General features: G+C 38.5%; 2 protein-coding genes across 2 annotated transcripts in view; one reads left to right on the forward strand and one right to left on the reverse strand.

The window, feature by feature from the left end:
* The window catches only part of CENPP (centromere protein P), a 286,318-nt gene that overhangs the window by 121,253 nt on the left and 137,168 nt on the right, over window positions 1-27,897 (forward strand). The window lies entirely within an intron of this gene.
* ASPN (asporin) lies at window positions 490-26,968 on the reverse strand. The gene is made up of 8 exons (XM_004048264.5): window positions 26,572-26,968; window positions 18,897-19,203; window positions 14,937-15,049; window positions 10,617-10,830; window positions 9,185-9,295; window positions 4,753-4,846; window positions 3,918-4,056; window positions 490-1,770 (listed from the first exon to the last, which is right to left on the reverse strand). The coding sequence occupies exons 2-8, from the start codon at window positions 19,171-19,173 to the stop codon at window positions 1,573-1,575; spliced, it is 1,146 nt and encodes a 381-aa protein (XP_004048312.2). The 5' UTR covers window positions 19,174-19,203; window positions 26,572-26,968; the 3' UTR covers window positions 490-1,572.

Genomic DNA, 27,897 nt, shown 5'->3' on the forward strand with positions numbered 1-27,897 from the left:
TAGGAATTACATGGTGTATTGTTATTATTATATGTATTAATAACATGTATTATTGTTATTAAGAATTTACATTAGGCCAGGCTCAGTGGCTCATGCCTGTAATCCCAGCACTTTGGGAGGCAGAGGCGGGCAGATCACGAGGTCAGGAGTTCGAGACTAGCCTGGCCAACATGGTGAAACCCCGTCTCTACTAAAGATACAAAAAATTAGCTGGGCATGGTGGCATGTGCCTGTAATCCCAGCTATTTGGGAGGCTGGAGCAGGAGAATCGCTTGAACCCAGGAGGCAGAGGTTGCAGTGAGCCAAGATCAGGCCACTGCACTCCATCCAGCCTGGGCTACAGGGCGAGATTCCATCTCAAAACAAAACAAAAAGTAATAATAATTGACATTAATACTGCTCTAAACATGTTATATATAGATTAGAGTTTTCTGAAGAATAGTTTATATTGCTGGGTGGGTGAAGAAAAATAACATCAAAGCACAAATATTTTACTTCAAACCAATATTTTTAATGAAAATTTCCCTGTTTACTGATTTTACATATGTTGAATGCCAATAAGAAATACATAAAGAACTCTGAGCATTTATATAGAGCTTTCAGTTTCCGTCTGTTTAATTTGATGCTCTGCTTATTCAGTTATACTAGATGTGTTTCTCAGAGTTATCCAGTCCATACGTATTTGAAGAGACAATTTGGTGTAGAATTGTTAGTGTCCAGGCTCTTCCAAGCAAGGTCTTCCAAAGGGATATCTCAAAAATATTCCTTAGAGCTGAAGTGGCAATGTTATATAGCCTAACAATTTTCATGCTATTAAAAGCTTATGATAGCTGATCATTAAAATGCGAGTTACAGATTTTATGAAACACTACACGTTTTTACAGAGATTTTTAAATCAGGTAATAATTAAAAAAAAAAAAGCATATGCTATAGCCCCAAACCAGCTCTTATGAGTAGCATTTATCAAGTTGGTAATGAACATTTACTGAAGGCTTTATTTTAAGAAATTAGTTTTAAACATAAAGACGGGCTCTAAGACATGATAAGGTAATTTCAATAAGATTATATCAAATCATACTTTAAGATGATTAAAAATATTACAGTACTACCCAAGTTAGTAAAGAATAAGAATAGTATAATGTACTCTTCACATTACTGTCTTTGTTAATTCTGTTTTTCTAACAGCAAATGAAAGAGCACAAATTTTGCTAAGTCAAGCATTCCATTTACAGTACAGTTCTTTTTAAAATATGCTTGATAACAAAGTGTTAAATACTGAATATCTTACTTTTTTGTTATGAAGAAAGGAATGGTCAAGCATGAGATTTATGTAAGATCATTTATACGCAAAAAGAAACTGCAATAGATGCTTGTTTCTCTCAACCCTTATGTATCAATAGTTTGGCAAAATTCTGTTGAAATTTCTTGTCATAAAATAAGTCAGTGGACTTACCACTTGAGAATAGATATTTGCTTGTATATATAATACTACCATTATTAATAGAGTTCAAGTATTCCAAATGTAGGGATTTTTGAATCTTATATTAAATGGACATTACCAATTACTAATTATTACATTCCAAAGTTCCCAAGCTGAACACTCATTCTGCTCAAAACACAACGAAATGTTGCAGGTTGCATTTCCCAGTATTTCACCGGGTTGTTGAATAAACTTATTGCACTGTATAAAGATTTCTTCATCTTTGGCACTGTTGGACAGAAGTCATTTACTCCCACTCTTGCAATTGAATTAGAATGAAGGAAGATTATCTGTTGTAGTAGGAAAAAAGAAAGGATTAAAAATACCCAGTAAATGTAAACGGAAGATACTCTGTAGTCGCCATTTGTTTGTGGGTTTATTCATCTGTTTATTTTACATTGGCTTGAATGTATTTTCAGGTAAAGTAGATGTACTCACTTATGCATGTTAAATACCTATTATAAAAACTCAAGCTCATGTGTTGTACACAAAAGTGTTGGGGAAGGACTCCCGCCAGGGCCCAGAGCATACTGCCTGGTCACATGGGTCGCTGTCTCTCTCTCCAGATAGATAGATAGATACATACATACGTACATACATACATATATACATAAATACATACATGCATAATGTTTACTTTTATAAACATACATACATATTTTTAAATATACATATTTATGTGTATATATATGGTTACTTCAATGCCATATTTACAATAATGCATTTAAAACATTAGAAATGATCAGAAGAATGAAATTTAATGCTCTAAGAATTAGGCTCACAATTTGATTGTGAAGAATTATTAGCTGGCATTTTCTGTGACCAAAGGAGAATTTTTCTAAGTTGTTTTATAGAAAGATCTATCAACATCCTAAATGCAGAATTGTAATATAGCATCAATAATTGAAATCACTTGATCTTATGTACACCAGTGGACAAGTCACAATTTTACAGGCCGTGTACATGTCTTTTTAAATTAAATTCTTACTCAAAAAGTATGGTAAATAGAGGAACTTTCCCTCATTCCCTTTAACAGCCCTTCTAACTTCTTCTTTGGCCTTTTTTGGTAACAGTGAGATTTCTGGGAAATAAAAGCAATCTACTTAACTGACAGCATTTTGGTGTGCTGAAGAGCAGAAGTCTTTTGCTGGCCAAAGTGGGATATCCTCCCTGGCTGTTGTTACCTCTAGATTCTGCCTTTGTGTCTTAGTAAGACTGATATGAGACCAATCATGAAAATTCTAGGCATTGCTAAAACATTTAAGTTTGGTGTTCGGTCCCCCAGCTGCTCAATATAAGTGCAAGGTGTAGTTTACCATAGTACTGATCTCACTGGGAATGAAAACCTGCTGGACATCAGTGTGTTTACTTTGTGGACATTCATTGAAATATATGCTTATGACATGTGTTCTTCTGTTTGTGTTATAATTCTATTCATTTAATTAATGCTAGCAAGAGTATAGGTAGATTTAAGAGAGACCAGAAGCTGGAAGCAGAGTTGTGGAGCAAATTAAGCAGAAATGACATCAGGGATGGGGCAGCTTGAGAGAGGACAGACTCAAGTTGTAGTCACTGGCTAAACAGACATCCAAATGCAGCATTTGGAAAAGTCAAAGCAAAAGTTGTCATCTTGAGATGAGCACCTGCCTATATTACATTCATTTTGATGGTTTGTATCTCAAAGGAGTACAGTGAATGAAACTTGTTTAAAGATACATCGGAAAGAAAAAGAGAAGAGGCAGAGTGGCTTGTTGCCCAGTTTTGTTCTCAAGCTCCTTGGAAGATGAAAACTTTTGTTCTTGGGAAGATCTAAATCTTTATTAGATTCTCCAAGGAATCTGTGGCCCCTTCCAGACAGTTAAGAGTTGTCAAATAGAAGGAAAAGATTTCTAATAATGAATAAAAACAAACAACAAAATAGGAACTCATGATGCTCCAGATGGTGACTTTAAATTGGTTATATACTGTATTCTGGTTGGAATGTTTAAAAAAAACATATACATGTCTATCCTAGCACCACACTGAAAGCGAAAATACCAGGAGCCTAATCCTCTTGCTCTGCCTTGAGAAATGTTTCCAGATCGAAAGGACACGTGACCCTGCTCCATGTCCTCCTGACCAGTCCTGCCTCTGCGTAGCCACCCCTGCCCTAAAATCTGAAATTAACTGTGCCAGCGGCTTTGCCACAATGTCCTCAGCAGTTTCAACAGGAGAAACCAAAAGATGGAAATGGATCCTGAGCTTTCTTGTGACGTCAGTGTAGAAACCATTCTCCTAAAGCTCTCCTACTTCTTAAAACACCTCATGCAACCTGGAGAGTCATTATGTTTGAATCACCCTTGCTGCTTACTTGGTCTTTGCTTGAGGTGTGCTAAAGTGTGTTATAAAAACTGAAGAAAAGTACCAATATCTACTGAACACAAGTAGAATGTTTTACCTGGAGGTATTTCAACTCTGGTAATCCTGAAGGGATTTTTTTTAGTTTATTGTTTTCCAAATGTATTTCTCTCACACGTGGTATGTTAGCAAGACTCCCATTTTCGATATCTGTGATTTTGTTGTTTCCTAGGCCCAGCCTAAAAATGATATAAAATGCATCAAGTCTTACACAGATGGTTAGGTGTGATAGAGTTAGCTGAAAACACCACAAACTAGTTAGAATATAAGCCTGTCCTATTTATATATATGTTCAAAGATATTTCATTACTTTATTTAATAACCTACTTCAGTATGTAACAACTATCTTCCAGTTTTGTCAGAAAATTCTTTGACCTAAATTTAACAAAAGGGAAATTTGAAAAGTCATTTTCTTCTTTTCACTTGATTCGCCCCTATCAGCAGAGGTGGTAATAACGGTGGTTCTTTTTTTTTTTTTTTTTTTTTGAGATGGAGTCTCGCTCTGTTGCCCAGGCTGGAGTGCAGTGGCACAGTCTTGGCTCACTGCAACCTCAGCCTCCCGAGTAGCTGGGATTACAGGCGCCCTCCACCATGCCTGGCTAATTTTTGTATTTTTTAGTAGAGATGGGGTTTTACCATGTTGGCCAGGCTGGTCTCGAACTCCTGACCTCGGGATCTGCCCGCCTTGGCCTCCCAAAGTGCTGGGATTACAGGCGTGAGCCACCACACCTGGCCAATGGTGGTTCTTTCTAGTTTTCCCTTCACACTCTCCAGTTCCAACAGCAACTGGCTAAACAGGCAGTGATCTCTACCAGGGTCCCTGTGCACATTCTCCAGGAGGTATCATTCTAAGTTAAAATTTTGGGAACGTTTACCTTTGTAGTTCTTTGTATCGTTTAAAATCCTCAAGTTCCACTGTTGAAATTTTATTATAATCTAAGTGAAGCTCCAATAAAGTTGGTGGTAAGCCTAATAAGAAGAGAAAGATATATGTTAAGTCAAGTATAACTAAGCCCAATTGACTATTTGTTTACTTTTCAAGTTTCAGATTATGGATTTAGGCAACTTTTTAGGCACTAACTCTTTTTTTTCTTTGAGACAGAGTTTCACTCTTGTTACCCAGACTGGAGTGCAGTGCCGTGATATCAGCTTACTGCAACCTCCATCTCCTGGGTTCAAGCAGTTCTTCTGCCTCAGCCTCCTGAGTAGCTGAGATAACAGGTACGCACCACCATACCTGGCTAATTTTTTGTACTTTTTAGTAGAGATGGGGTTTCACCATGTTGGCCAGGTTGGTTTCAAACTTCTGACCTCAGGTGATCCACCCACCTCGGCCTCCCAAAGTGCTGGGATTACAGGTGTGAGCCACCACACCCAGCCTGGTACCTACTTTTTATTAACTTCTTATTATGGTAAAATTGTAACCATTCATAAAAATAGTAACTAGTATTATGAACCACCATGCTCAGCTTCAACAGTTATCTCCATTTTTCCTATCTTGTTTTATCTACTCTATTAATTATTTATTGATTTGTTATCTGTTTTTATTTTGCCATATTTCTTTTGCTGGAGTATTTAAAGTCAAATCTTATACATAATGTCATTTCTTCTATAAATTCTTCAACTAGATGTCTCTAACCGATAAGGTCATCTTGTTTTTTGTTTTTTGTTTTTTAACATAACCACCCTGTTAATATCACATCTAACAAGATTAATAAATTCTTTACTGTCATCTAATATAGTAAAGTTTCCCCACTTGTCTCAAATACGTCATTTTACAGTTGATTTGTTCAAGTTAGGATTAAATGAAGTTTACAGAATACATTTGGTTCTTATCGCCCTTGAAATCTCTCTTAATGTACAACATACTCCCTCCTTTTTTCTCCCTCTTCTTTTGATTTATTTCCATATTAATTTGTTTGAGACACTCCTTTTGTGAATTTGGCTGACAGCTTCCATGTGATATCATTTATCAGGATGCTTTAACTTCTTCCTATGCCCTGGTAGTCAGATGCAGAGATACACTCAGATAAAAGTAAATCAGCCTTTCACCTGAGGGTCTTAGCATTCATGCACGATTGTTGCCTAGATCCATTCTGTCATTAGGAATTGGAAAATGGTGACTTCCTGATGTCATTCTTGATGGATTTATTAGCTGGAATTCTTCTCTAAAGAATTTTCTTTCATTAATTATTTAGTTACTTTGTAAGATTGTTTTTATAGAAAAGGCAGCAAAACTTGATTCATTCAAGTAATGAATTCATGCAATGCCCAGAGGTGACCAGTTAAGGTTTTTTGTGTTTTTTTTAAAACACCATTATAAACACGGATTTTTACCCTATTTGATATGTCCAGGTCATTGCAGTATTTATTCTTTCTTTTCTTTTCTTTTCTTTTTGTGGCAGGGTCTCACTCTGTCACCCAGGCTGGAGTGTAGTAGCGCAGTCTTGGCTCACTGCAGCCTCCGCCTCCCAGGTTCAACTGATTCTCTTGCCTCAGCCTCCCAAGTAGCTGGGACTACAGGTGTGCACCACCATGCCCAGCTAATTTTTGCATTTTTGATAGACATGGGGTTTTACCATATTGGCCAGACTGGTCTTGAACTCCTGACCTCAAGTGATCCACCTACCTTGGCCTCCCAAAATGCTGGGATTACAGGCATGAGCCACTGTGCCTGGCTCTATTCTTTCAATTAGCAGTAGTTTTTGTGTAAACTAAGTGTATCTGTAGTACCCCCGCACATGGCAGGTGCCCAGTGAATAATCGTTCTTTCTCTTCTCAACGGGGCATATCCTGACCCCCACTCTCCTCAAATGAACTGAAGCTGGAATGAAAGGGACTGACCAGAAGATTCCATCAAACCTCATTTTGTTAGCCCTATGTACAAAGTATTATTTGTCAACCCAAGTATCTGGTTAGCTAGCTGGAAAATGCTTTCCTTTTTTCAAGTCTTGATGAAATATTTCCTTTCTATATTAGCAATAAAGACGGATTAAGATAATTGAAACATCTTTATGAATAGCAATAATAGTTTCCATGACTGAATTTATTTTGATAACAGAATCTATTTTGAATTTTAAAATAAACAAACTAGGGAGCAGAAAAATAATTCTTCTAAACTGAGAAGGTTCTAATTTCTTGAATTTTGATTAATTGAGCTTAACTGTATTTATGGAATGATTATGTGGACCCTCCAGTATGTAAGGTAAAGGTTCTGTCCTCAAAGACATTATTTGCTAATTTAGAGCAGATCCATCATACATACAAAAATCACTAGAAAAATAGCTGGTGCAACGTGCCAGCCTATTCTAGAATAGGTTGTACAAAGTTGGAAGAGAAAAATCTCTGGGAGAGGACTTGTAGAAATTGAGGGAACTGTTGTGTCCCTTAGGAAATGGGGAAGGTGGGTAACCAGAGAGAAGATTGAAGTGTAGCCTCTAGGATAAAACGAGCAGAGGTGTGAATTTGGCAGAAGCTCAGTAGCTGCTGAAAAATGTTAGCACACTTTTGTACCGGAATTTCTGTTCCCACCCTGTCTTCAAACAGGTCTCCCCTCTTCCCCACGTAATATTATGCAGTAGAACTTCCTGAACGAATAGGAAAGAAGACATTTTCATCCTGTCCACATGATAACTTGTTGGGTCTGGTGAGGACCCTCAGGATATCTGCATCCTTTCATCTTGCCACAGCGGGTAATACTGACTGGATTATGCCATGCAGGCAGTCAGCTTTCACAGGTTAGTGAATTCTGAATGTCAAGGGGATTTGAAGGAATAGTTATTTAAGTTGAGAGATTTGATTCCAATTTAAATTTCTAAAGCTTCCTTTTGGCTTTGAAAGAATCTTGAAAACTCATGAGAAGTTAAACCTTTACTTTTTAGATACACTTTGAAATTTAAATAGAATTTTGCAGTGTAGGAAAGACTTTTGGTGTGAACATAAAGAATGGCCATGTCAGGAGATGTGGCCTGGAACAGCAGCTCCCTCCTCCAGCCCTGTAGGCTGTCCTCCTCTCCTCCCTCTACCTTCTTCTTTTCCTTGTCTTCACTCTCCTTTACTGGATGTTATCTTCCAGCAGATGAAAGGGATTTTATATGTTTAACTTATTGGGTAGCATTTGCATTTTTTGTTGTTTTTCTAAAATGGGAAGGTAAATGTAACATTTTTGGTTTCTTGTAGAAAAACATCCACCTCCTTTAAAGCTGCACTGAGGTGTATAGTTCTGAATTAAACTGTTGTTTTCCTGGATAGAAAAGTTATCTTTCCTCTTTTACTTTAGATGATCTTTAGGTGACCTAAGTGAAAGGTCACCTCTTGATTAATAATAACAGCTTTACTGTGTCTTTTAAATTATCTGTATATGTTTGTTTTATTGATCTTCTGGATCAGGTGAGTAGATTAGAGGGGGTCGTGATGAAGTTGCTGCTTTAACTCATGGATACTGAAAGACGGAGCTGTTGGAAAGTAAAAATATGTTGTTAATCATAGGGGTTATTTTTGGCCCAGTTAGTCATCAAAGCAAAGAGAGCATGTGCCCTTGTTGGGAATAAGGAAAGCAAGACTTTGAGCAAGAGTTCCAAGAAAGGCAATCCTATGCAGCTAATCATCAGACAGGGAGCTTGGAAGTAATGGGTTAGAACACTGGTCATCTGGCAGACTTAAGGAGCATTCTACTTGAGGTGCTAGCCTTGGGTCACACAAAGCCATGATAAAGAGCACAGTGCTCATCTTGGTAATGATTATGTCACAGGTGGTCACTTCCTATGTGCTGGATGTTGTCCCCAGACCTTTCTGTGTACTGGCCCATTAATCTTCACAGTACACCTGGGAAGAAGCTGGGTACAAAATGCCTTGCCTTGAATGGCGTGTCCATTCCTGCCAGAGCCAGGGGCTGCGCAGTCTGGGCTCATAGGCTCCACCTCAAACTGTGGCTAAATGCCTGGGGACAGGGTCTCTTGCCCCATCTATCTTTCTCTGCTTTCTTCTATATAGAATTCTCCACTTCTAACAGGTACTGCACAGAATGACAGGTATAAATGAGTAAATGTCAGGAAAGAGAAGGAAAATTAAAAGTTCATTGCTTCTTAATGTTTATTCTTAGTGGAGTAAAAAAATTGTGGCTTAATTCTGTCAGGAAAAAGGCACTACATATGGCATTTTATGTGTGTGTAGACTATATTGACCAGATTTACTGGTGCAAAGATTTCTAGTTGCAGTGTATACTGCACAGTTTACAATATTAGATTGAATCGTTATTGAAAGGTGACAACTTTAAAATACCATATCTTAGATAAAGTAAATACAAACCTTTAGGAACTGAGGTCAATTTTGCTTCTGCAATTCTGATATGGAACACCGTCACCCCTTCAAATGCCCCTGGCTCTATCCCATTATTATCAAGAGGGTTTGCACTCATTTCTGTCAGGGGAGAATGACATGACTTAGCACACATAGGTTGTATATAAAGGAAACTCACAGTGCAGAGAGACACATCCCAAGAATGAATATCCCAAGAAGCGTGAGCTTCATCCTTTAGGCTCATTTTCACTCAGTATATCTGCTTCTGTCTATCTAGTGTCCTTTCTGTCAGCATCAGAAAAATACGGCTTTGTATTATGTAAACTGGAATATATGAGAAGTTCACTGTTTTTCACTTTGAATTACCATATCAGTGACATTTTCACTCTCCTCCAACCATGAGCACAATTAAGGTTTTGTTATTGTAATAGTGCATCAAAAAAGATCATCCTTCATATAATCCAAAATGTTTATGTTTTTCTATGTACATTTTTGTGTCTTAAACTTTTTTTAAATTGTAAGTCAATCAGAAATTATTGTTTTGTTAGCAGAAATATAACCTTGAAGAAATGCCAGTAAGTGAGGCCAGGCACTTGGTTGAATTAAATGAATAAATGAATTAGTATCTTGGTTATGAATTTTGAATGGATATTATAGGGAGATGGCATGGTTATATGATAGGTGTCAGAAATAAAATCAGGTAGAGTTTTAAATATAAGACAAAAAATTCCTCACATCGATAATCTTAAAGCAGATAACCAAATGTTAGGTGCACATTCCAAATAATATCCGAACTAATTTTGTGTATTATATTTGAGTAGCTTGTGCAATACATTAAAAATACTACCTTTAAATTAAATAACAAGTTATATTTTATTAGGGTCTGGTCAGAAACAGAAACCATGCTAAGTGTTTCAAAGGAGGTTCTTTTTTTGAGATGGAGTTTCATCCTATCACCCAGGCTGGAGTGCAGTGGCACAATCTCGGCTCACTGCAACCCCTGCCTCCTGGGTTCGAGCAATTCTCCTGCCTAAGCCTCCCGAGTAGCTGAGATTACAGGCGCCTGTCACCACACCCAGCTAATTTTTGTATTTTTAGTAGAGACAGGGTTTTACTATGTTGGCCAGGCTAGTCTCAAACTCCTGACCTTAGGAGATCCGCCCGCCTTGGCCTCCCAAAGTGTTGGGATTACAAGCATGAGCCACCAGGCCTGGCCTCAAAGGAGGTTCTTGAGGGAGAGAGAGACAGTATTACAAAGATAATATTTTCTTTAAGTGCTAAAAATTTTGTTGGACATTTTAATTGGTTTATAAATGGCTTATCTAGGCAAAGATTATTCAAAAATTAATTTTGGAAATTATTCTTAATAGTGACGATAAAGTGTTCTACATCTGCTTGTTTGTTATAATTTCAAGATGTCCCATTCATTTGAAAAACTTACCCAAAACGTGTAAAGCATTCATTCCTTTGAATGTGTCCTTTTGTATTTTCTTAACTTTATTTTCATGAATTCTGAGTTCTGCTAATGATTTGGGAAGATTAAGTGGTATTTCACTTAGTTGATTGTGGGACAGATATAGCCTTCGCAACTTCTTTGTGGTTAGAAAGGCTTTTGGGTGAATCTTCGTTAGCTTGTTGTTGTTCAGGATCAGACCCTTGATCAAGCATAGAAAGTTACACAATATTAGGAAGTGGATTTGATTTACCAGTATTCTACAGTGATTAGCCAATGATGGAAATCAGTATAATTTATATCAGTGGTGTACTAGATCACCCATGTAAAAACTTTCCCAGCCCAATCTAAGTTTTTAAAACAATTTTACTACTGAGTTAGAAAAGTGCAGAGCTATAATAATTAATGTTGTGCCATTGGTTTAGATAGAAGTGCATCTTTTTAATCTTTGAATAGATAATACATTCATATGGTTAAGCCTTCAACCTCTACTCAGCCTCCTATTTCCCTTCAGAGAAGTGACCAGTGATATTATCTTTATCTTATCTTAAAATCTATTTACTCTACAAAACTATGTTTAGTGCACACCAAATATACTTTTGCATGATTTTGTCTACTTTGAAAACCTCACTTCTTTCATATTTACTAATGTTTACCATTTCTCCCAGAACAGAGGCCTGTAAGGAAAAAACTCCTACCATGTGCCCTCAGCATTCTGGCATATTTTAGATATTGGGGATATAGTAATGGATCCTGAGAAATGACTCAATCTCTTATCAGTTTTTTGGGTATTTCTCAGGGCAATAAGACAGCATCCTCCAGAGGGGGTCTAATAACTCCAGAGAGTAAAAAGAGCTCGTACCAGTGTGAGTGTGCTCTCTGCACAAGTCTTTTGCAACATGTCCAAGGGTGCATGGCTGCTTTGGTGACCAGCCATCTCAGTCTGCCCAGATCATGAGATTATGGGATGTGGGGATTTCAGAACCCAAACTGGGAATGTCCTAGGCAAACTGGGACATGTTGGTAACTCTGATAATGATTTTCATTGCAAAATGAGCATAGCTCATTTCTTTACTCATTGCCAGATTGTTCAAAGAGAATTTTCTGTGTTTACCAAGAATGATGACAGGCCACTAAGCGTCTTGAGGACCTTTTTGTCCCTCTTTACCAATCCAGGTCATCTGATTTTCTCAAGGAGCAGCTCTAGATTCATTCATTTTATGATTTTGTTCTCAAATTCATTTCACAAAAATCTCCCTTTGTTTAATATGCCTCACTGGTATTACTCATATTGTTGTTGTTTTTCCATGGCAGAAATACACATTTTGGTTGCTCAGTAAACTCCTTTTATCTGCACGTTTCCTCATCTCACTCTTGGCCCTTTGTGCTTTCCTTTTCTCACCCTCTGGAAATTCCAGATATATCACTATTGCTAAAAGTTTCACCAAGAAAGGGTAAGCCTAGGAGAAGAGGTGAAACTACATTTTGTTACCAACTGGTAAAATATCCTCGTTTGTGAGTGTGTGATGCCAACTAAAAGTATCTTCTCTTTTCCTTTGGTTACACTGAAAAATGAGGTGAGGGGAATTTAACAACTTGGTGGATCATCAAGATGGTTTGTGAATCCTCTCTTGATTCCAAGAGGTAAATTTAGCAGGAATTATTACTCTCCTTTTAGTGATGAGGAAATGCGTAAAGTGAAGAAAGGTGACTTGCCTATGCCACGCGACAAGTGAGGGTTAGAGAGGCCCCACCACAAAGTGAACCTGTGCGTCAGTGAGATCCAAGTCCAGTGCACTAGGCTTTTATTAGTTTGTTTTTCCTAATTAAAACATGCAGTTGTTGGAACTGCATAAAAGGAAGGAAAAGTAATACAAAACTGTGTAAGAGGTTTTGTGCAGCACTGGTAAGAGCCGCCCCACATGGTGGACTGCCTGCCCTGCATGGTGAGCTGGCTGAGTGATCCAGTTAAACTGCACTCTCAGTGCTGGCTTGGTTATCACAGAGCTTCCAATTCATCATTAACAAACAGTGTAAGGACAGAAGTTGAGAAGAGCATAGCCATTCAGTAGTAGGACAGTGATTCATGCCACATGTGTCTCATAATGGCTGGAAGTGAGCTGGGAGGGCTGTGATTGTGTTCAGTGATTTTGCTCTGACTGTATCATCCTTTGTGTAAGAACCCAAGTGCCAAACAAGCAGCTAAAACTTAACACAGAGAATTTGTAGAATGTCTAAAAAATAGTTTGATTCTCTTAAAAGACAGGTACCATATAAGGTGATATTATAATTATATAAATGTTTTGTAATTGTGTGGTATACCTACAATTCAAGTATAAAGCATGTACTTTAAAAGTGATTTACATCAGTATACCTGGTCAGTCTGCTAATAGTAGCTTGGCAGTAATACTACTTAACAGCTGGGGGCTTTCCCACCATTGCTCTACACTGGACATGCATTTCTCAAAGGAAATCAAGTAGGTCTAAGAAAGCTCCTGATACCATTTAGTTTCTCATTTCCCTGTGAATAACAAGAATAAGTATGGACTAAGTCCCTGGAATGCTCCTAAAATGTAATAAAATAATGATATGATGAATTTAAAACTTTCATAGCACCAGTATTAAATATGCCATTAGTTATTATTCTTGTGGTTATCTAAGCTGAAAAGGGGTTGAAGAAGTGGTAAACGCATCAACAGGCTATATTTCCAACTTCTGATGGTAGAATAATGGCCTTGCCATTCTCCAAAAGATTCTGTGGCCTAAAGTTAGTGGGGTGGACTGGGTGGATCCTCAGTGGAATCCATTGTGTCATTTCTGACTGTCTTAATGTTTTAGTGAGACCTAACTTATAAATATATGCTCTTCTAGTTGCTCTTTTATATTGATAATGGAGGCTTACCAGATCTGAGCTGCCTGCACACTTTGAAAGTGAAAAGAGCAGACAAGGTGCTGGCTACCTGACCGTGCAGTGTGAGAGCTGGATTTTGTAGGGAGGCTTGATGCAAGGATTGAGCATCCCTCAGTCTGCCTTAAGTATGATCAGCATGCATGTCCTCAATCCCAGGGTGACAGGGAGGAAGGGATGGGCCAGCAGGGTCCACTGCACTGACCCAGGGTGACAGGGAGGCATGGTGACCCCACATCTCTCAGACACAGGAACAGGCCAGGCCTGCATGGTAGCAAGGGACTAATATGGTTATGGTATTTTCTACCCTGTTCTCTTAGTTTTATCTTATCTAGAGATGACAGACTTTAAATTTGTTTTCTCCAGCACAGCCTGAGAGTGTGGGGAAATGGCCTGGAATAGCCAGGCCTGGCTTACCACCTCAGATGATACAGAACCAGAGCTCTTCCTCTAACACCATGCCAGAGTCAGCAAGGCAGGAGCTGTGCTGAGGGGAGGCGGTGGCAGGGGGAAATGAGGTGCTCCTCCAAACCCAATTTCAGACTAAATCAGAAATTTTACTTGCTAAAATCTGGAGACTTCAAAATGATTTTTTTGGTTTGTTTTTGTTTTTAAGACAGGGTCTTACTGTGTCACCCAGGCTGGAGTGCAGTGGCATAGTCACAGCTCACTGCAACCTCTACCTCCTGGCTAAGACTACATGCACCACCACCATGCCAACTAATTTTATATTTTTTATAGAGGTGGAGTCTTGTTGTGTTGCCCAGGCTGATCTCGAACTCTTGGGCTCAAGTGATCCGCCCGCCTTGGCCTCCCAAAGTGCTGGGATTATAGGCATGAGCCACCACACCCAGCCCAAAATGTTAAACATGGAAGTAGTAATCTTTTAAATCCTAGAATATTAAAATGATACTAATACAGTAAAGAAAAAATTCTTTTCTTCTTTAAAGATCCAATAAAGAAGCCATACATGTATATATTAATCAATCAGATATATTCTGTGTGCTGCTGTTAGAGATTTGTGGTGTCTTAACACATTTGGGTAGAGATTTCTTACACTGTTTGCTAATGATTGCTGTGAGTAATTGTTTTCTTGTTCATTTTAATGTATAGTGACTGTTACTACCTGAATAGATTGTAAGCTTATTTGAGGACCATTAAACTCAGCCCACTGCGTTTTACATGGCTATTATTTAATAAACATCCATTGAATTAGACTATTAATTGAATGAAATCTATAATTTTTAATTGACTAGAACGCTGTTGAATGCAGGGATTTTTGTCATTCTTTACATACAGAAAAGTAAGACTTGTTTGTACTAACATAGTATAATTAATCATTATAGCAAAGATACAGAGTTTTCACTTAAATCTTTGAAAGTATGAGGATATATTCTTACATAAAGTGAAGTGAGTCCTTTAAAATCATTTTCTTTGATTTCCTTAATTTTATTGTTTTGAAGATCAAGCATTCGAGTATCAAATGGAATGTTGGTTGGGACTGAGGTCAAACCTTAGAAAGAAACAAACATATTATATAATAGAGAATCATGCTGAAGATGAGATTACTAATATGGTAGAAATATACATTTTTTAAAACCCATGATTATCATCAAGTTACAGATGACTTAACAGTCATAACAGATGACAAAAAAACATTGTTTTGGGGGAAGACCTCAGGACCTTTTTGAGTAACTTATTAATTTTTACAAGGTGTCTAGATTGGTATAGCTGTCACTACTCATCCCCTCTAAGGTGGAATAAAAGGAGATAAATTGGAGCGGCCTTGGTGGCTGTGAGAAGGTAACCAACCACTGAGGTGCAGCTTCTGTTGATGTACCTTTGGCTGAGGAATGTTAGTTTTCTTTGCAAATTTTCAGACTGTTATAGTGCTAAATTGGAGCATATGGGTCTTGATAATTTTTCTTTCTTTTTTTTTTTTTTTTGAGACGGAGTCTCGCTCTGTTGCCCAGGCTGGAGTGCAGTGGCATGATCTTGGCTCACTGCAACCTCGGCCTCCCGGGTTCCAGCAGTTCTCCTGCCTCAGCCTCCTGAGTAGCTGGGATTACAGGTGTGTGCCACCACGCCTGGCTAATTTTTGTATTTTTAGTAGAGACGGGGTTTCCCCATGTTGGTCAGGCTGGTCTCAGACTCCTGACCTCGTGATTCGCCTGACTGGGCCTCCCAAAGTGCTGGTATTACAGTCGTGAGCCACCGCACCCAGCAGGGTCTTGATCATTTTAAGAAGCCTTAGATAGTTGTGTTTAGAAAATAGAAAAATTAGATTTTTTTCATGTATATTACCAAAAACTCTACCACCCATTTCCTTTAAGTAATTAACTTCTCTAATTAGTTGTAAATTCTTTGATTTCCACATACTGATTCATATATTATTCTTTTTTTTTTTTTTTTTTTTTTTTAACTTGAGACAGTCTTGCTCTGTCGCCCTGGCTGGAGTGCAGTGGCGCCATCTCGGCTCACTGCAACCTCCACCTCCTGGGTTCTAGTGATTCTTCTGCCTCAGCCTCCCGAGTAGCTAGGATGTGTACCACCATGCCTGGCTAATTGTTGTATTTTTAGTAGACACAGCGTTTCGCCCTGTTGGCCAGGCTAGTCTCAAACTCCTGGACTCAAGCAATCCGCCTGCCTTGGCCTAGATGTCAGTACACTTTTGATAGAACCGTCCTCACTCCTGAAGTGTAGTCATACATTTAATAGCCAAAAATTGAAGAATTGAAAATCTAGTATCTGAATATCAACATTCTATCCTACAGCTCTATGTACTTTTCCTTTCTATACTTTAAAATTGGTCGGGCATGGTGCCTTACGCCTGTAATCCCAGCACTTTGGGAGGCCGAGGTGGGTGGATCACTTAAGGTCAGGAGTTGTAAGACCAGCCTGGCCAACATGGTGAAAGAAACCCCATCTCTACTAAAAATACAAAAATTAGCTGGGCATTGTTACACGTGCCTGTAGTCCCAGCTACTCGGGAGGCTGAGTCAGGAGAATCACTTGAACCCAGGAGGCAGAGGTTGCAGTGAGCCAAGATAGTGCCACTGCACTCCAGCCTGGGTGACAGAGTGAGACTCTGTCTCAAAAATAAAAATAAAAAAATAGGCCGGGCGCGGTGGCTCACGCCTATAATCCCAGCACTTTCGGAGGCCAAGTCGGGTGGATCATGAGGTCAGGAGATCAAGACCATCCTGGCCAACATGGTAAAACCTCGTCTCTACTAAAAATGTAAAAATTAGCCAGGCATGGTGGTGTGCACCTTTAATCCCAGCTACTCAGGAGGCTGAAGCAGGAAAATCACTTGAACCCAGGAGACGGAAGTTGCAGTGAGCTGAGATCGCGCCATTATACTCCAGCCTGGGTGACAGAGCAAGACTCTGTCTCAAAAAAATAATAATAATACTAAAATAAAATGGACACTTTCTTAAGAAATTTAACCCTATATAGGAAGAAGAAGGGGGGTAACTTGATGAGTTAGCAAGGTAGGGTGCAGCTTTGTCAGAATAGATTAATTTTGCCATTTTTATGAACACAGGATATTATTTTGGTTTTAGAAAATGAAGTGGAAGTCTTATAGGAAGCTGGAGGTTCTGCAGAAGGGATCCTCCTGGTAGCACAGATTTTGACAAACCTACTACTGCCCTGCCCCTGTTAAAACTGAAGTTCTGAAGAGTTTCATCTCCTGAGGGAGGAAGGGTGATAAGTGCCCAGACCCTTTTTATGATCACGTTTTGGGGGAGGTAGGATGGGTGCAGCAGCATGCTGATGGCATGTCTGACTGTCACAGATATTCTTAGGTGGATTTTGTTTACTAGAGTTTTTTCAAAGCTAAATGTTTGGGAGACTGTGTGTGATGGGAACACCAGCTTCCTGCCATGAGGTAGCTTGGGCTTCTCAAGTCTTTGGTGACAAGTGTGTTCTGGAGTAGTTTTATGCAATGTCTCATGCAGGGTCTTCATGTTGGAAGCATATGACTGCTCTGCCGTGGCACATACGGAGGCCAGCACGTGGGGGTGGTCTGCACTAAAGATAAATGTGTCCTTATTCACCATTTTACCCAGAACTAACCCATTTTACATCTGGGGAGTCATAGCAGATACACATATTTTTATCTGGAATTTTGACTTACAAAGTGCTTTAACATGCACCCACTTTGCAAACTGATGGTAGGTAACGTTTTTTCTTGTCTGAGATGCAGTTTAGTACAATAGTACATTCTCATATTTCCTAACTAACCTCTTCTCACACCCAGCATCTGTCTCAGCTTCTGCATTTCTTGTTCCTGATGCTGTTTCCACAGTCGTTCTACATGAACAAGTTTTCTCAAACAGTACTTGCATCTTAATCTCTTTCTCATGAGAATTCCACAGGTAAAGCTTAAGACCCATTTTTTTCCTAGCCTATTTCATTAGACTTTACTAGTAAGTCTAGCTCGTATTAGTCTCCCCTTTTTCTGAATGCTTTTTGTTTGCCTCTCATTTTGTCATATAATGACAAACTTCATTAAGGTCTCTAGAGTAGATTATTATAAGCTTTAACTCTTGCCATGAATGCTATGGCAGTAGGAAGCAAGTCTAATGCTTTTCAAGACATCTGCTCATACAGACTCATGAAGTGACCCTGATGGGCCATCAGCCCCTGAGTGGGAGTTGTGTGCCAGACCTTGGCCTCCACAGTGGGGCCAGTCTCAGCTGTCCCCTCTTGGAAATAGCTGAAGGCAACAACTCTTGATATGCATTCCCATTACGTCCCCTCCCTGAACGGGGCATGGCTGTGCTCTTGAGTGCTCCTTCATTAGAAGTATTAAAGAAATAAAATACTCAGCAAAGAATTATAAATTTTAAAAAGACTTTATCCACTTTTTTCTTAGGCAGTTTTAAACCCAAATTGCTAAAAAGCAAATAAAGCATTATCTTTAAAAGATCTAGATTAGAGATTTCACAAGCTTTCTATAACTCATTTCATTGTTCTAGACACGCAGCTTATTTTGTTATCATGGAGTTTTACTGAAAAGTACAGTCTCAACCTGCTAGCACCCTGAGATAGAACTGCACGTGATGTCCATTCTCTCTGAAGGGAATTAAAATTAAATGCTTTGATTTAACTGGGGAAGAGAAGGAAATGTTCTATGAACAACATTCCCTTAGTTTTCCTTTGATTTTCTTAATTTTAAAAATAAGTTTGGATGTACTTTGGGGTTTGCTGTACTTTCCACCTAAAAACTTAAATGAAAAAAACTTATACACTCAATGAGATTATTTTTGAAATTTCAGTGAGACTTTTTCCATCCTTTAAATTGTCAGAATAGCATTACTATTCTTCAAAACAAAATTGACTTATATTCTTACCTAAATCTGAGCAATGTACAACTCGTGAATAGCACTGACATCCAAATGGACACATTGGAAACAGATCAAATGGAAAAAAATGGCTTCTTGGCTCTCTTGTTGGAAAAAGAGAGTTGTCCTCGTCATCATCATCATCATCATCATCATCATCATCATCATCATCGTCTGTGTCTTCCATATCCTTCAGCATCATATTCTTCAGTGCAATGTGTGACGGGCTAAAGAAGGGTTTGGCAGAGCACAAAGCCAGGAATAATAGGAGCACATACTCCTTCATGGTGTCTTAGTGTAGAAGACCAGTCTAGGACTAAACAGACATTGGATATTAAATTTAAATGGATATAATTCCTGCATATATACATTTCTCAGTTCTGGCAAGAGTGCAATAAAATGGCATTTTAATCCATTGCTTAGCTAATCTGAGAGTAAATTTATAAAGATTTTTGGAAAGCAATTCAGCAATGTGCATTGGGAACTCTAAAAATATCTCTTTTTCAGATAGTAATTCTACTTTTTAGAATCTAGTCTCAGGAAACATTTCTAAAGTGCACAAAGATGTTCATCACAGAATTATAATAGCAGAAATATCTGAGACAATTATAGAATGGTTAAAGGGGAATAGTAAAATAAAAGAGTATATTTATTCCATGAAATATTTTGGAACCCACAAAATGCTTGCAAAGACATTTTTAAATATGGGATATTATCTTTTCTGAAATAAAAAAAAGCAAATATAAAAAATCCATAAACTGTATACTTACAAACACTCATAAACAAACAAAAACAAACCTGGCAGGAATATACCTGATTGATGATAAACTCTGGGCACTAGAACCGTAGATGACTTGTGTTTTCCTTTTTCCTTTAACTTTCATAATGAGCAATGAGTATTACCTTTATAATGAAAAAGCTAATAAACATCGTAAAAAACAGAAACAGATTATCTTACCTAACTCTGTATTCCCAAAATCTTTTTATTGCCTTAATGTATTCAGTGTCCCTGAAGGAGGAATGTCTTCATTGTCTCCTTAGACAACATCTGGAATTTTTCCTTAACTGATTTCTCTCCACCTTTCCCAACCTCACTCTCATAGTTGGTCACTTTTTCCACAATTGGTATCTTTTTCCTTCTAATCTGTTCCATTGTCTAATATTTGATCCAAACTGTCTGATGTCCAGACTATTCTTTCTTACTCATCTTTCCACTGAGTTCGGTTTGTTTGTTTTGTTTTTGGGTGGCCAGGTTGTTTTCAGTTGCATTTTTAAAATGCACACAAAACAGAACTATACAAATGAGAACCTTCAGAGCATAGATTTATTGCCATATTTACATATCCTAATTTTTAAATTATTACCTGTGAAATGTGTATATTCTTTGAAAATTTCAAAAATTAAAAACATTATGAAATTATTCAAAATAGATGCATCCTAGAGATGCTCATTGGTGAAACTGAGTCCTGGCAGGAGGGCATCCACTCACCACCACAGCAGAGGGCTCTGCAGACCCTAATAGTCCACCAGGCTACAGTCACCTAAATAGTCCTCCAGGCCTGCCATTGCCCGAGTGCCAGAGAGCAGCTGAGCTGCAAAAGACTTCTATAGTCAGCCAGGATTGGCCCAGCCTCGAGAAGACCTACCCCTCCAAATCCCAACTGGTTGCAATTTCCCAGAACCAAAAAATCAGCTTTAACATCTCTCCATGGGCCTGCTTTTTCCTGGATTTAAAAATCAAGAATGAATTCATTAACTTAATAAATATCTTCATTTATATATGGTATGTCTTTTTTAATCACCAGACGAGGGCTAGAATGTCCTACTGTCATTAGTTATTAACCTGATAATTACTTTATTTAATTTCTCATATGCTCCAAAAATCTAAATGGTGGCATGAACATTTGCCCACTGGGTAGCTGGATGGCACTGGTCAGGTATGTGTGATATTCCTGTGATAATCCACACTAACTTATGCTAGGAAGGAGGTTACAGGACAGATCTGAGAATGGCAAGAGTTTTTTATATTTTAATAATCCTATCCTGATTCCCATTTCAAAACTAGCCCTAGCCTCCCATCTGTACACTACTTTGTGGAGGTGTTAATTCAGATGTTATTCTAGACTCATCCCTCATAGGAAATGAGGCGTAAAGAGCTTAAGTGACTTGCCCAAAGTCACCTACCAAATATAAATGGAGCCAGAGCTAGGGCTCATGTGTCCCAACTCCCTGTTCTGTGCTGCCTTCTGCTCCGGCTCATGTGGGGGGACTCAGTTGTTTTATCCAGAAATCTCGTGGCTTCATGGGCATACTCTGTCATTTCTTCTTATCTAACCAGTATACAAATTCCTGTTCTGTACACATCTGTACATAAAGAAGCACCTGTGTAGCTTGGATTGGAAGGTAGAGAATAGAATGATTGTGTGATCAGATTTGTGTAGTACTGGGTGAGAGATTGTGCTGGCAACACAGGGTTCAGTGGCTTCTTTTGGAGAGCCCCAGGTGGAAATCACCAACTGTGGCTGACTACTGTTCTGTAGCAGGCATGGGGTGTCCCTGCTGGCAGGCAGGTTGATGTTTCGTATTCCAGTCATCCTGTGAATCGTGTATGGGGTCCTGGTAAAGGTTACTGGGGGCTTCCTTTTCAATATCACTTTGTCCCTGGCACATTGTCTCTGTGCCTTTGCTGTCTGTCTAACTTTGACTCTTTGTGTGTTTTGACTTAGGGCTGTTGTGTGGCTCCTGACTCCTTAAGGTTTAGTGCCCAGCTTTTCCTCAACCTTCAAAATACTTATTCCCTAGAAAATTCAGCTCTTGGTCCTTAGCTAAATCAAAGTTGGCCCCTGATTCCAGTTTATTCTGTAACATTCTTGCATTACAGCTCTGTCTTCTAGGTGCATAGCTGCCCTTGACCTTGTCTGACCTTGGCAACAAGGAGCTATAGAATTATAATGTCATTTAAGGTCCTGTTTCTGGCTTTCTTTGAGGTTGCTGGAGTTATTCAGTGGGCATTTACCAAGCACCCACTGTACCCCGGGCAGTGTCACTTGTCAGAATGCTAAATTTCTTAAAGTAGAGCACACCTTCCTCCCCATCCTCTTCTCTCCCACACTTCCTTACTCAAAAATAAAAAACCCGCAACTCCTAATCAACTACTGTCAGGTAATACGAGATCGTAAAGTTAACACTTGAATGTCAGGTACATTAATAGAAAAACTAAAAAATAAAATGCCTGGATTAGTAAATAGACAATGTAAACTGTATATACTGTGACTTATGGGGTAGGAACAGGGGTGTAGGGCTTTAACACTAGATGTGTGGTACCCAGAGCTTTGAAAGTAAAATTCTTCACTGTGTCTGTCTACGCATAACCCTCAGTTTACTGTTTGAGACCAATAGAACTAAAGACATTTATAAAAACATATATTCACAGGAAAAAAAGATTGAAATAGAATGTACAAACCTGGTAAGAGGGATAATGGGATTATAAGCAAAGCATTTTTTTTCTTCCCATGCATAGTTTTTTAATTATGTTGCTTTTAAAATATTTTAAATGTCAGTCCGCCAACAGAATTTTCTTTGCTTTATTTCTGCATATACTGCTGTCTTTTCCTACCACTTTTGGTAGGAATTGGTATAATCAAAGGTTTCCCATACATACTATTCTCATCTATCTCTACCCAAAAGTCAAACAATAGCACCTACTTGGGAAATTGTTTTGGGGTTCACAATTTCTTGAGGCTTAATCCTATTTGTTCTGGTCAATGGGAAATGAAGATTTTGACAAGGTTATTTTTTAAGTTGGTTGATTGTGCTTTTTTGTTGTTTTTTGGGGTTTTTTGTTTGTTTGTTTGTTCGAGATGGAGTCTCACTTTGTCGCCCAGGCTGGAGTACAGTTGTGCCATCTTGGCTCACTGCAACCTCCACGTCCCAGGTTCAAGTGATCCTCCCACCTCAGCCTTCAAGTAGCTGGGATTACAGGCATGTGCCATCATGCCTGGCTAATTCTTTATATTTTTGTAGAGATGGGGTTTCACCATGTTGGCCAGGCAGGTCTTGAACTCCTGACCTTAAGCGATCCACCCATCTTGGCCTCCTAAAGTGTGCCACTGTGTGAGCCACTGCACCCAGCCTGAATGTTTTAGTTTAAGTTTTTTCCCATAGAATCTTTGAACCAAATGGACTTTAGATTCCCAGTCTGGACCGGAAAAACCTATTTAACAGATAATATATCCAAAATGTAGAAACAAAAAAACTATGGAACTTAAAAAAAAAATGTAAAACACCAGGAATGTGTTAGAGATCCAAAGTGGGGTGCCAAGAACACATCGTGGTGTTCCTTGTGGCCTGGCAGCAGGAGCAAGGACTGGCCTCAGCTCCTTTGCACACCACGTAATGGTTTCCCAGATGCCTTCAGCCTCGTGCCACCGTCAAGAGAGGCTTCCCCAGTACTGAGTTGAGGTTCGGGATGAGGAACTGGATCAGGTATGAGGAGCAGAACTGAGAGTTGAGAGGAGAAGGAGAAGGCACACAGGGCAGGGAAGGCAGGGAGTGGAACAGTAGTGGTCCTGCTTTTTTCCACATCCCTGCCTCAGGGCTGCTGACCAGTCCCCCAGTGGCATCAGGAGAAGCATCAGCCGGGGCCCCTTCCTTTGTCTCTCCTCTTTCTTAGACTGATAAGTTACAGGAGACCCTCTCTGCCTTTAATCAAAACTGCGGTAAAATAAAAATATGAAATGGAGACTTCTGCCTGCAAGCTTTAGGCAGTAGCATTATCTTTAGCTGTTGGGAAGCATTCCAGTTGCTGAGCAGTGGAGGCAGCCACTTTTATGTAGTAGTTAGGCCCTTTCCTGGAGAATAAGAGATGGAGACCTTTGAAACAGGAGTTCCTCCTGGTGGTGAAGGTTCCAGAACATTCTGGAACAGGGAGCATATCCAGCCTGCTTGAATAGCTCCAGGGAGAGGATACTACCTCAAGGCAGCATCTTTCACAGTTGTCCATCCATGGCTGTTAGGAAAGTCTTTATATGGAAACTCAAAAATGCCTTCTGGAAAATTCATTTCTCTCTGCTAGTTCTGTCTTCTGTTAGCCTTTTACAATTAATCTAATCTTTTGCATTCGTGTATCCTGGTTGCTTGCAAAGAAAAAAGTCAGGCCAACCTTGATACCATGAGGAATTCATTATTTACACTCTTTACCTGAGTCTCTTGCTGGGTCTCTTCCACCACTTTGTTAATAAGTACAATTAAGTATAGGTCCTAAACCTCCCCCAGTTCAGTGTGCAACTGTTTACCAATAGGAAAATAATGGAATGTCTAGGAGAGAACCCTAGATAGCAGTATTTTTTTCTTATTATTCAGAAAGAATGTAGAGAATATTATATGTCATTTAAAATGATATGACTTTTGGCTGTTTTATTTTGAGTTTATTAATGAGGTACAACCTCTGTTTTATTAGTTTTGGCAGTATTCAGGTTACTCTATTTTTAAACCCTTTAAAAATACTAAATCTTCTTCTCAGGAATACTCAATATTTCCCTGATTTAGACCAGTTTTGCCAGTGTTTTCCACTCATGGAAAGCTTTGGATTTTGGTTTCAAGTCTCTCTTAATCACAGTAGTGTTTGGAGTATTCTTCCAGTGCTATTGCTGTTACTAATAAATCATAGTAGCCTAGAGCTAAGAGAGGTCTTTGAGACTTTCCCCCCATGGCCCTCTTTTACTGAGAAAAAGCTGAGGCAATGAGAGTCCAGAACTGTCTGGAGGTGGTGGAGCTGAGGGCTGGCCTCCTCACTGCTTGTTGGTTGTGCTTTGCACTAGACTGCATGTCCTCCTAAATGGATTTTAATCTCATAGTTACTTCCAGACAGTAAACAGACTTTCCTCTGGAAAAGCCTAGGTAAGGAGGTTTGGTCAAGCTCTTAAAAGAGTTCATAACATATGGACTGGAAATAAAGCTTAAGAAGCACATAAGCTTTCTTGTTTCCATTTAACTGGTCTACAAACTTAGAATGGAAAGTTTATCTAAGTGAAATGGTATTTCCTCTCAGACACTATTATTAGGTAAATAAGTCACTGTGCTTTTAAATCCCATGTTTAAAGGCCCGCTTGGCAACTTTTCCCCTGGGTTTAAACATGCCTATCAGTTCACAGGTACCAGTAGCAGATTTCAGCATATAAATGTGATATAACATACTCTATATATTTCACCGAAGGAATCCAAACCAAATTCAGATGTAATCAAGGCATAGTCTTGTAAGCTAACAAATGAGTTAAAAGTCCAAGCATGCATTTGGAAACTTATTCACAGTACCATTTGTTCATGGATACTGATAAAGATAGCACTTTCCTTAAAAAGTAGTTAATTTTACCTTAGAAGTATAACTAGCATTCTGACGAAGCATTCTAGCTGTTCTTCCTTTTATACTAATTTTGCCCTTCATTAATTTCTCCACATGTCTAGCAATCAAGCTACTGTCTTAAAAAACAAAATCTGCTGCCTCTCCATTTTTATGATGTTTCCCACAGTGCCTCAAGACTTGTGCTTGTAAAGTTAATTGTTTTTGTCTCAAACCTCAGATCAGTTATCAGAATATTTGTTTTTAATTGAGTAGTTAGTTGTAACAGAAGACTGTATATCCTCTGTTCTTTCCACTACTACACTATACTCCTTAATGCCAAAAAACAAACTAAAAACATCAGGATCCTTTTATGTGTGTGGGCTTGTGCTTGATTTTTCTTTCTTTTTTTATTTCTTTCTTTTAACAGCTTGATTCTTGGATTTAAACAACTTTATTTTTAGGGAAATACAACCCCCTCAGGTTCTTTATGACTCAGTCCCTACACCATGTGGCCACTGTTTCTTGGGTGCCACACCTCTGAATAGATTAACATGAAAGAATGCTGTGCACTATTTAGATTACTAGGGAGTAGAATATTGAATACATTGCTTAAATTTTTTAATCTAAAATTTAATCAGAAATTTACTTTGGGAGTGGACAAAGGAAATCTTTGAAAGTGTTAAATTCTGACTGTGTACATGCTGTGAAAATTTCCTAATCTTTCATATTGAATATAGTGCTAGCTAAACTATTGCTGATAAGTATTCTTTCTTGGAATTGTATAGATTTCCATTTGAACTTTTCAGTGCCATTTCATTATAATAAGGAAGACATTTATCAAGGAAAAAAATGAATATTCAAATGTATAAGTAAAATTGACATTTCAGTAATTCACACATTTTAAATACACATTAGAAAATATTTTAAATATTGAAAAATATATTTACTGTTTCATTTAATATAGCTGTGATATCCCCAAACTTCATGATCATTATTATAGCAATGTTATTTTCCTAGATAAACATACAAGATGTTTATTTAGATGACTTTTAAAATCAATCATGTTAACATTTATGGTAAGGCATAATGACAGGTTTTCACTTAGCTGAAAAAAAAAGTCACATAATTATATTTAAAATACATTCATTATAGATAAGACATAAAACTAGAATAATTTTAGGTACAAATTTAGGTTTGTATTTAAATGCTGATTTTTAAGAAATTACAGAGATAAACTTTGGACTTTATCCTATTATTTATAAGCATTTATTAATAACATTAATGTCTCCTTAGTATTGACTGTAAAGTATACATCGATACATGTAAGATAGACATGAAACATACCTGTCAGAAGAGAGTAGTCCTCCTAAAAGTAGAAGTTATCCACCATGTACTACTTATCTATAATGTAAATGTTCTCAGACACTGTGTAAGAAGAAAAGATGAGGAGGTATTACATTTAAAAGAAAAAAACCACCCTTCAACACAGTCCTGGTGTGGCTGCACCCTGGGTGATACTGGAATAAACTGCTCCCACAGATTAGTCCATGTTAGTACTGAGGAGCAAGATTAAAACTTGTTACTGCTCATGTGTTTTCCATCACTGTTTGTATTGTAGCCAAGACTTCTAGCTAAACTCTAGACGTCTACTGGAAGATTCTGAAGAAGAAAAAAAAAGAAAGTTTAATAATGCATGGCAACTGGCCATTGAAAGTGCAGTCGGAGTCATTCAAGAAATACCTAGTTTTAAAAATATTAGATTCTTAAGTGAATGAATATTTGTAAATTATAATTTCAAAAATTACTCAACCTGTATAGACTAATAAAATATTTATCAATCTGAATAAAGGATACCAACATTACTGAAGTATATACCCAAACTTCAGATGTACCTGAGAACCATGCCTTTTTTTTCTTCTAATGATTGTAGCTATTGCATTATGCATACTTCTCCAGACTTTTTTTTTTTTTTTTTAAGCTTTTAGCACTGCTATAGCATGTCAGGGAAACTATGGATGAGGCTCCATGAACTGCTCCCTGGACTCAACATATGTGATATAACACAGACCACATGCATGTCCAAGTAACACCCTCTTAGGATGCATACAACTTTCCCTTTTCAAGAGAATATTAGCTATGGCCTCACTGACATTTAGGGAGACTTAGAGCAGGGAAGATGCTATTTCCTGAAAAGAAATCATTATTTGTACCCCCTTTCCACTCATCCCCAAGAGACTGCCCAATTCTACATCAACTAAGACCTTCAAGAGAGGACAGTTTTCTTTTTTTTTTTTGAGATGGAGTCTCACTCTGTCACCCAGGCTGGAGTGCGGTGGCACAATCTTGGCTTACTGCAAGCTCTGCCTCCCGGGTTCACGCCATTCTCCTGCCTCAGCCTCCCGAGTAGCTGGGACTGCAGGCGCCCGCCACCACGCCTGGCTAATTTTTTGGTTTTTTAATAGAGACAGTGTTTCATTGTGTTAGCCAGGATGGTCTCGATCTCCTGACCTCGTGATCTGTCCGCCTCGGCCTCCCAAAGTGCTGGGATTACAGGCATGAGCCACTGTGGCCGGCCTGAGAGGACAGTTTTCTAACCCTAGTGGCAAGGACTTACTGTTGTAAGTGACCCCAATGGCTCTTCCCAACTGTTGTATAGATTTGGAGGCCAGC

Source organism: Gorilla gorilla, chromosome 13 (assembly GCF_029281585.2).
Source record: "Gorilla gorilla gorilla isolate KB3781 chromosome 13, NHGRI_mGorGor1-v2.1_pri, whole genome shotgun sequence".
In the NCBI taxonomy this organism is placed as follows: Eukaryota; Metazoa; Chordata; class Mammalia; order Primates; family Hominidae; genus Gorilla; species Gorilla gorilla.

Excerpts from the sequence above, each read along its gene's own strand:
- ASPN (XM_004048264.5), bottom strand. The coding sequence starts at position 19,173 with ATGAAGGAGTATGTGCTCCTATTATTCCTGGCTTTGTGCTCTGCCAAA. Across the intron at positions 9,296-10,616 it reads GAATGCTTTACACGTTTTGG|AAATGAGTGCAAACCCTCTT; the intron begins GTAAGTTTTTCA and ends CTCCCCTGACAG. Across the intron at positions 4,847-9,184 it reads ATTGACCTCAGTTCCTAAAG|GCTTACCACCAACTTTATTG; the intron begins GTTTGTATTTAC and ends TCTTCTTATTAG.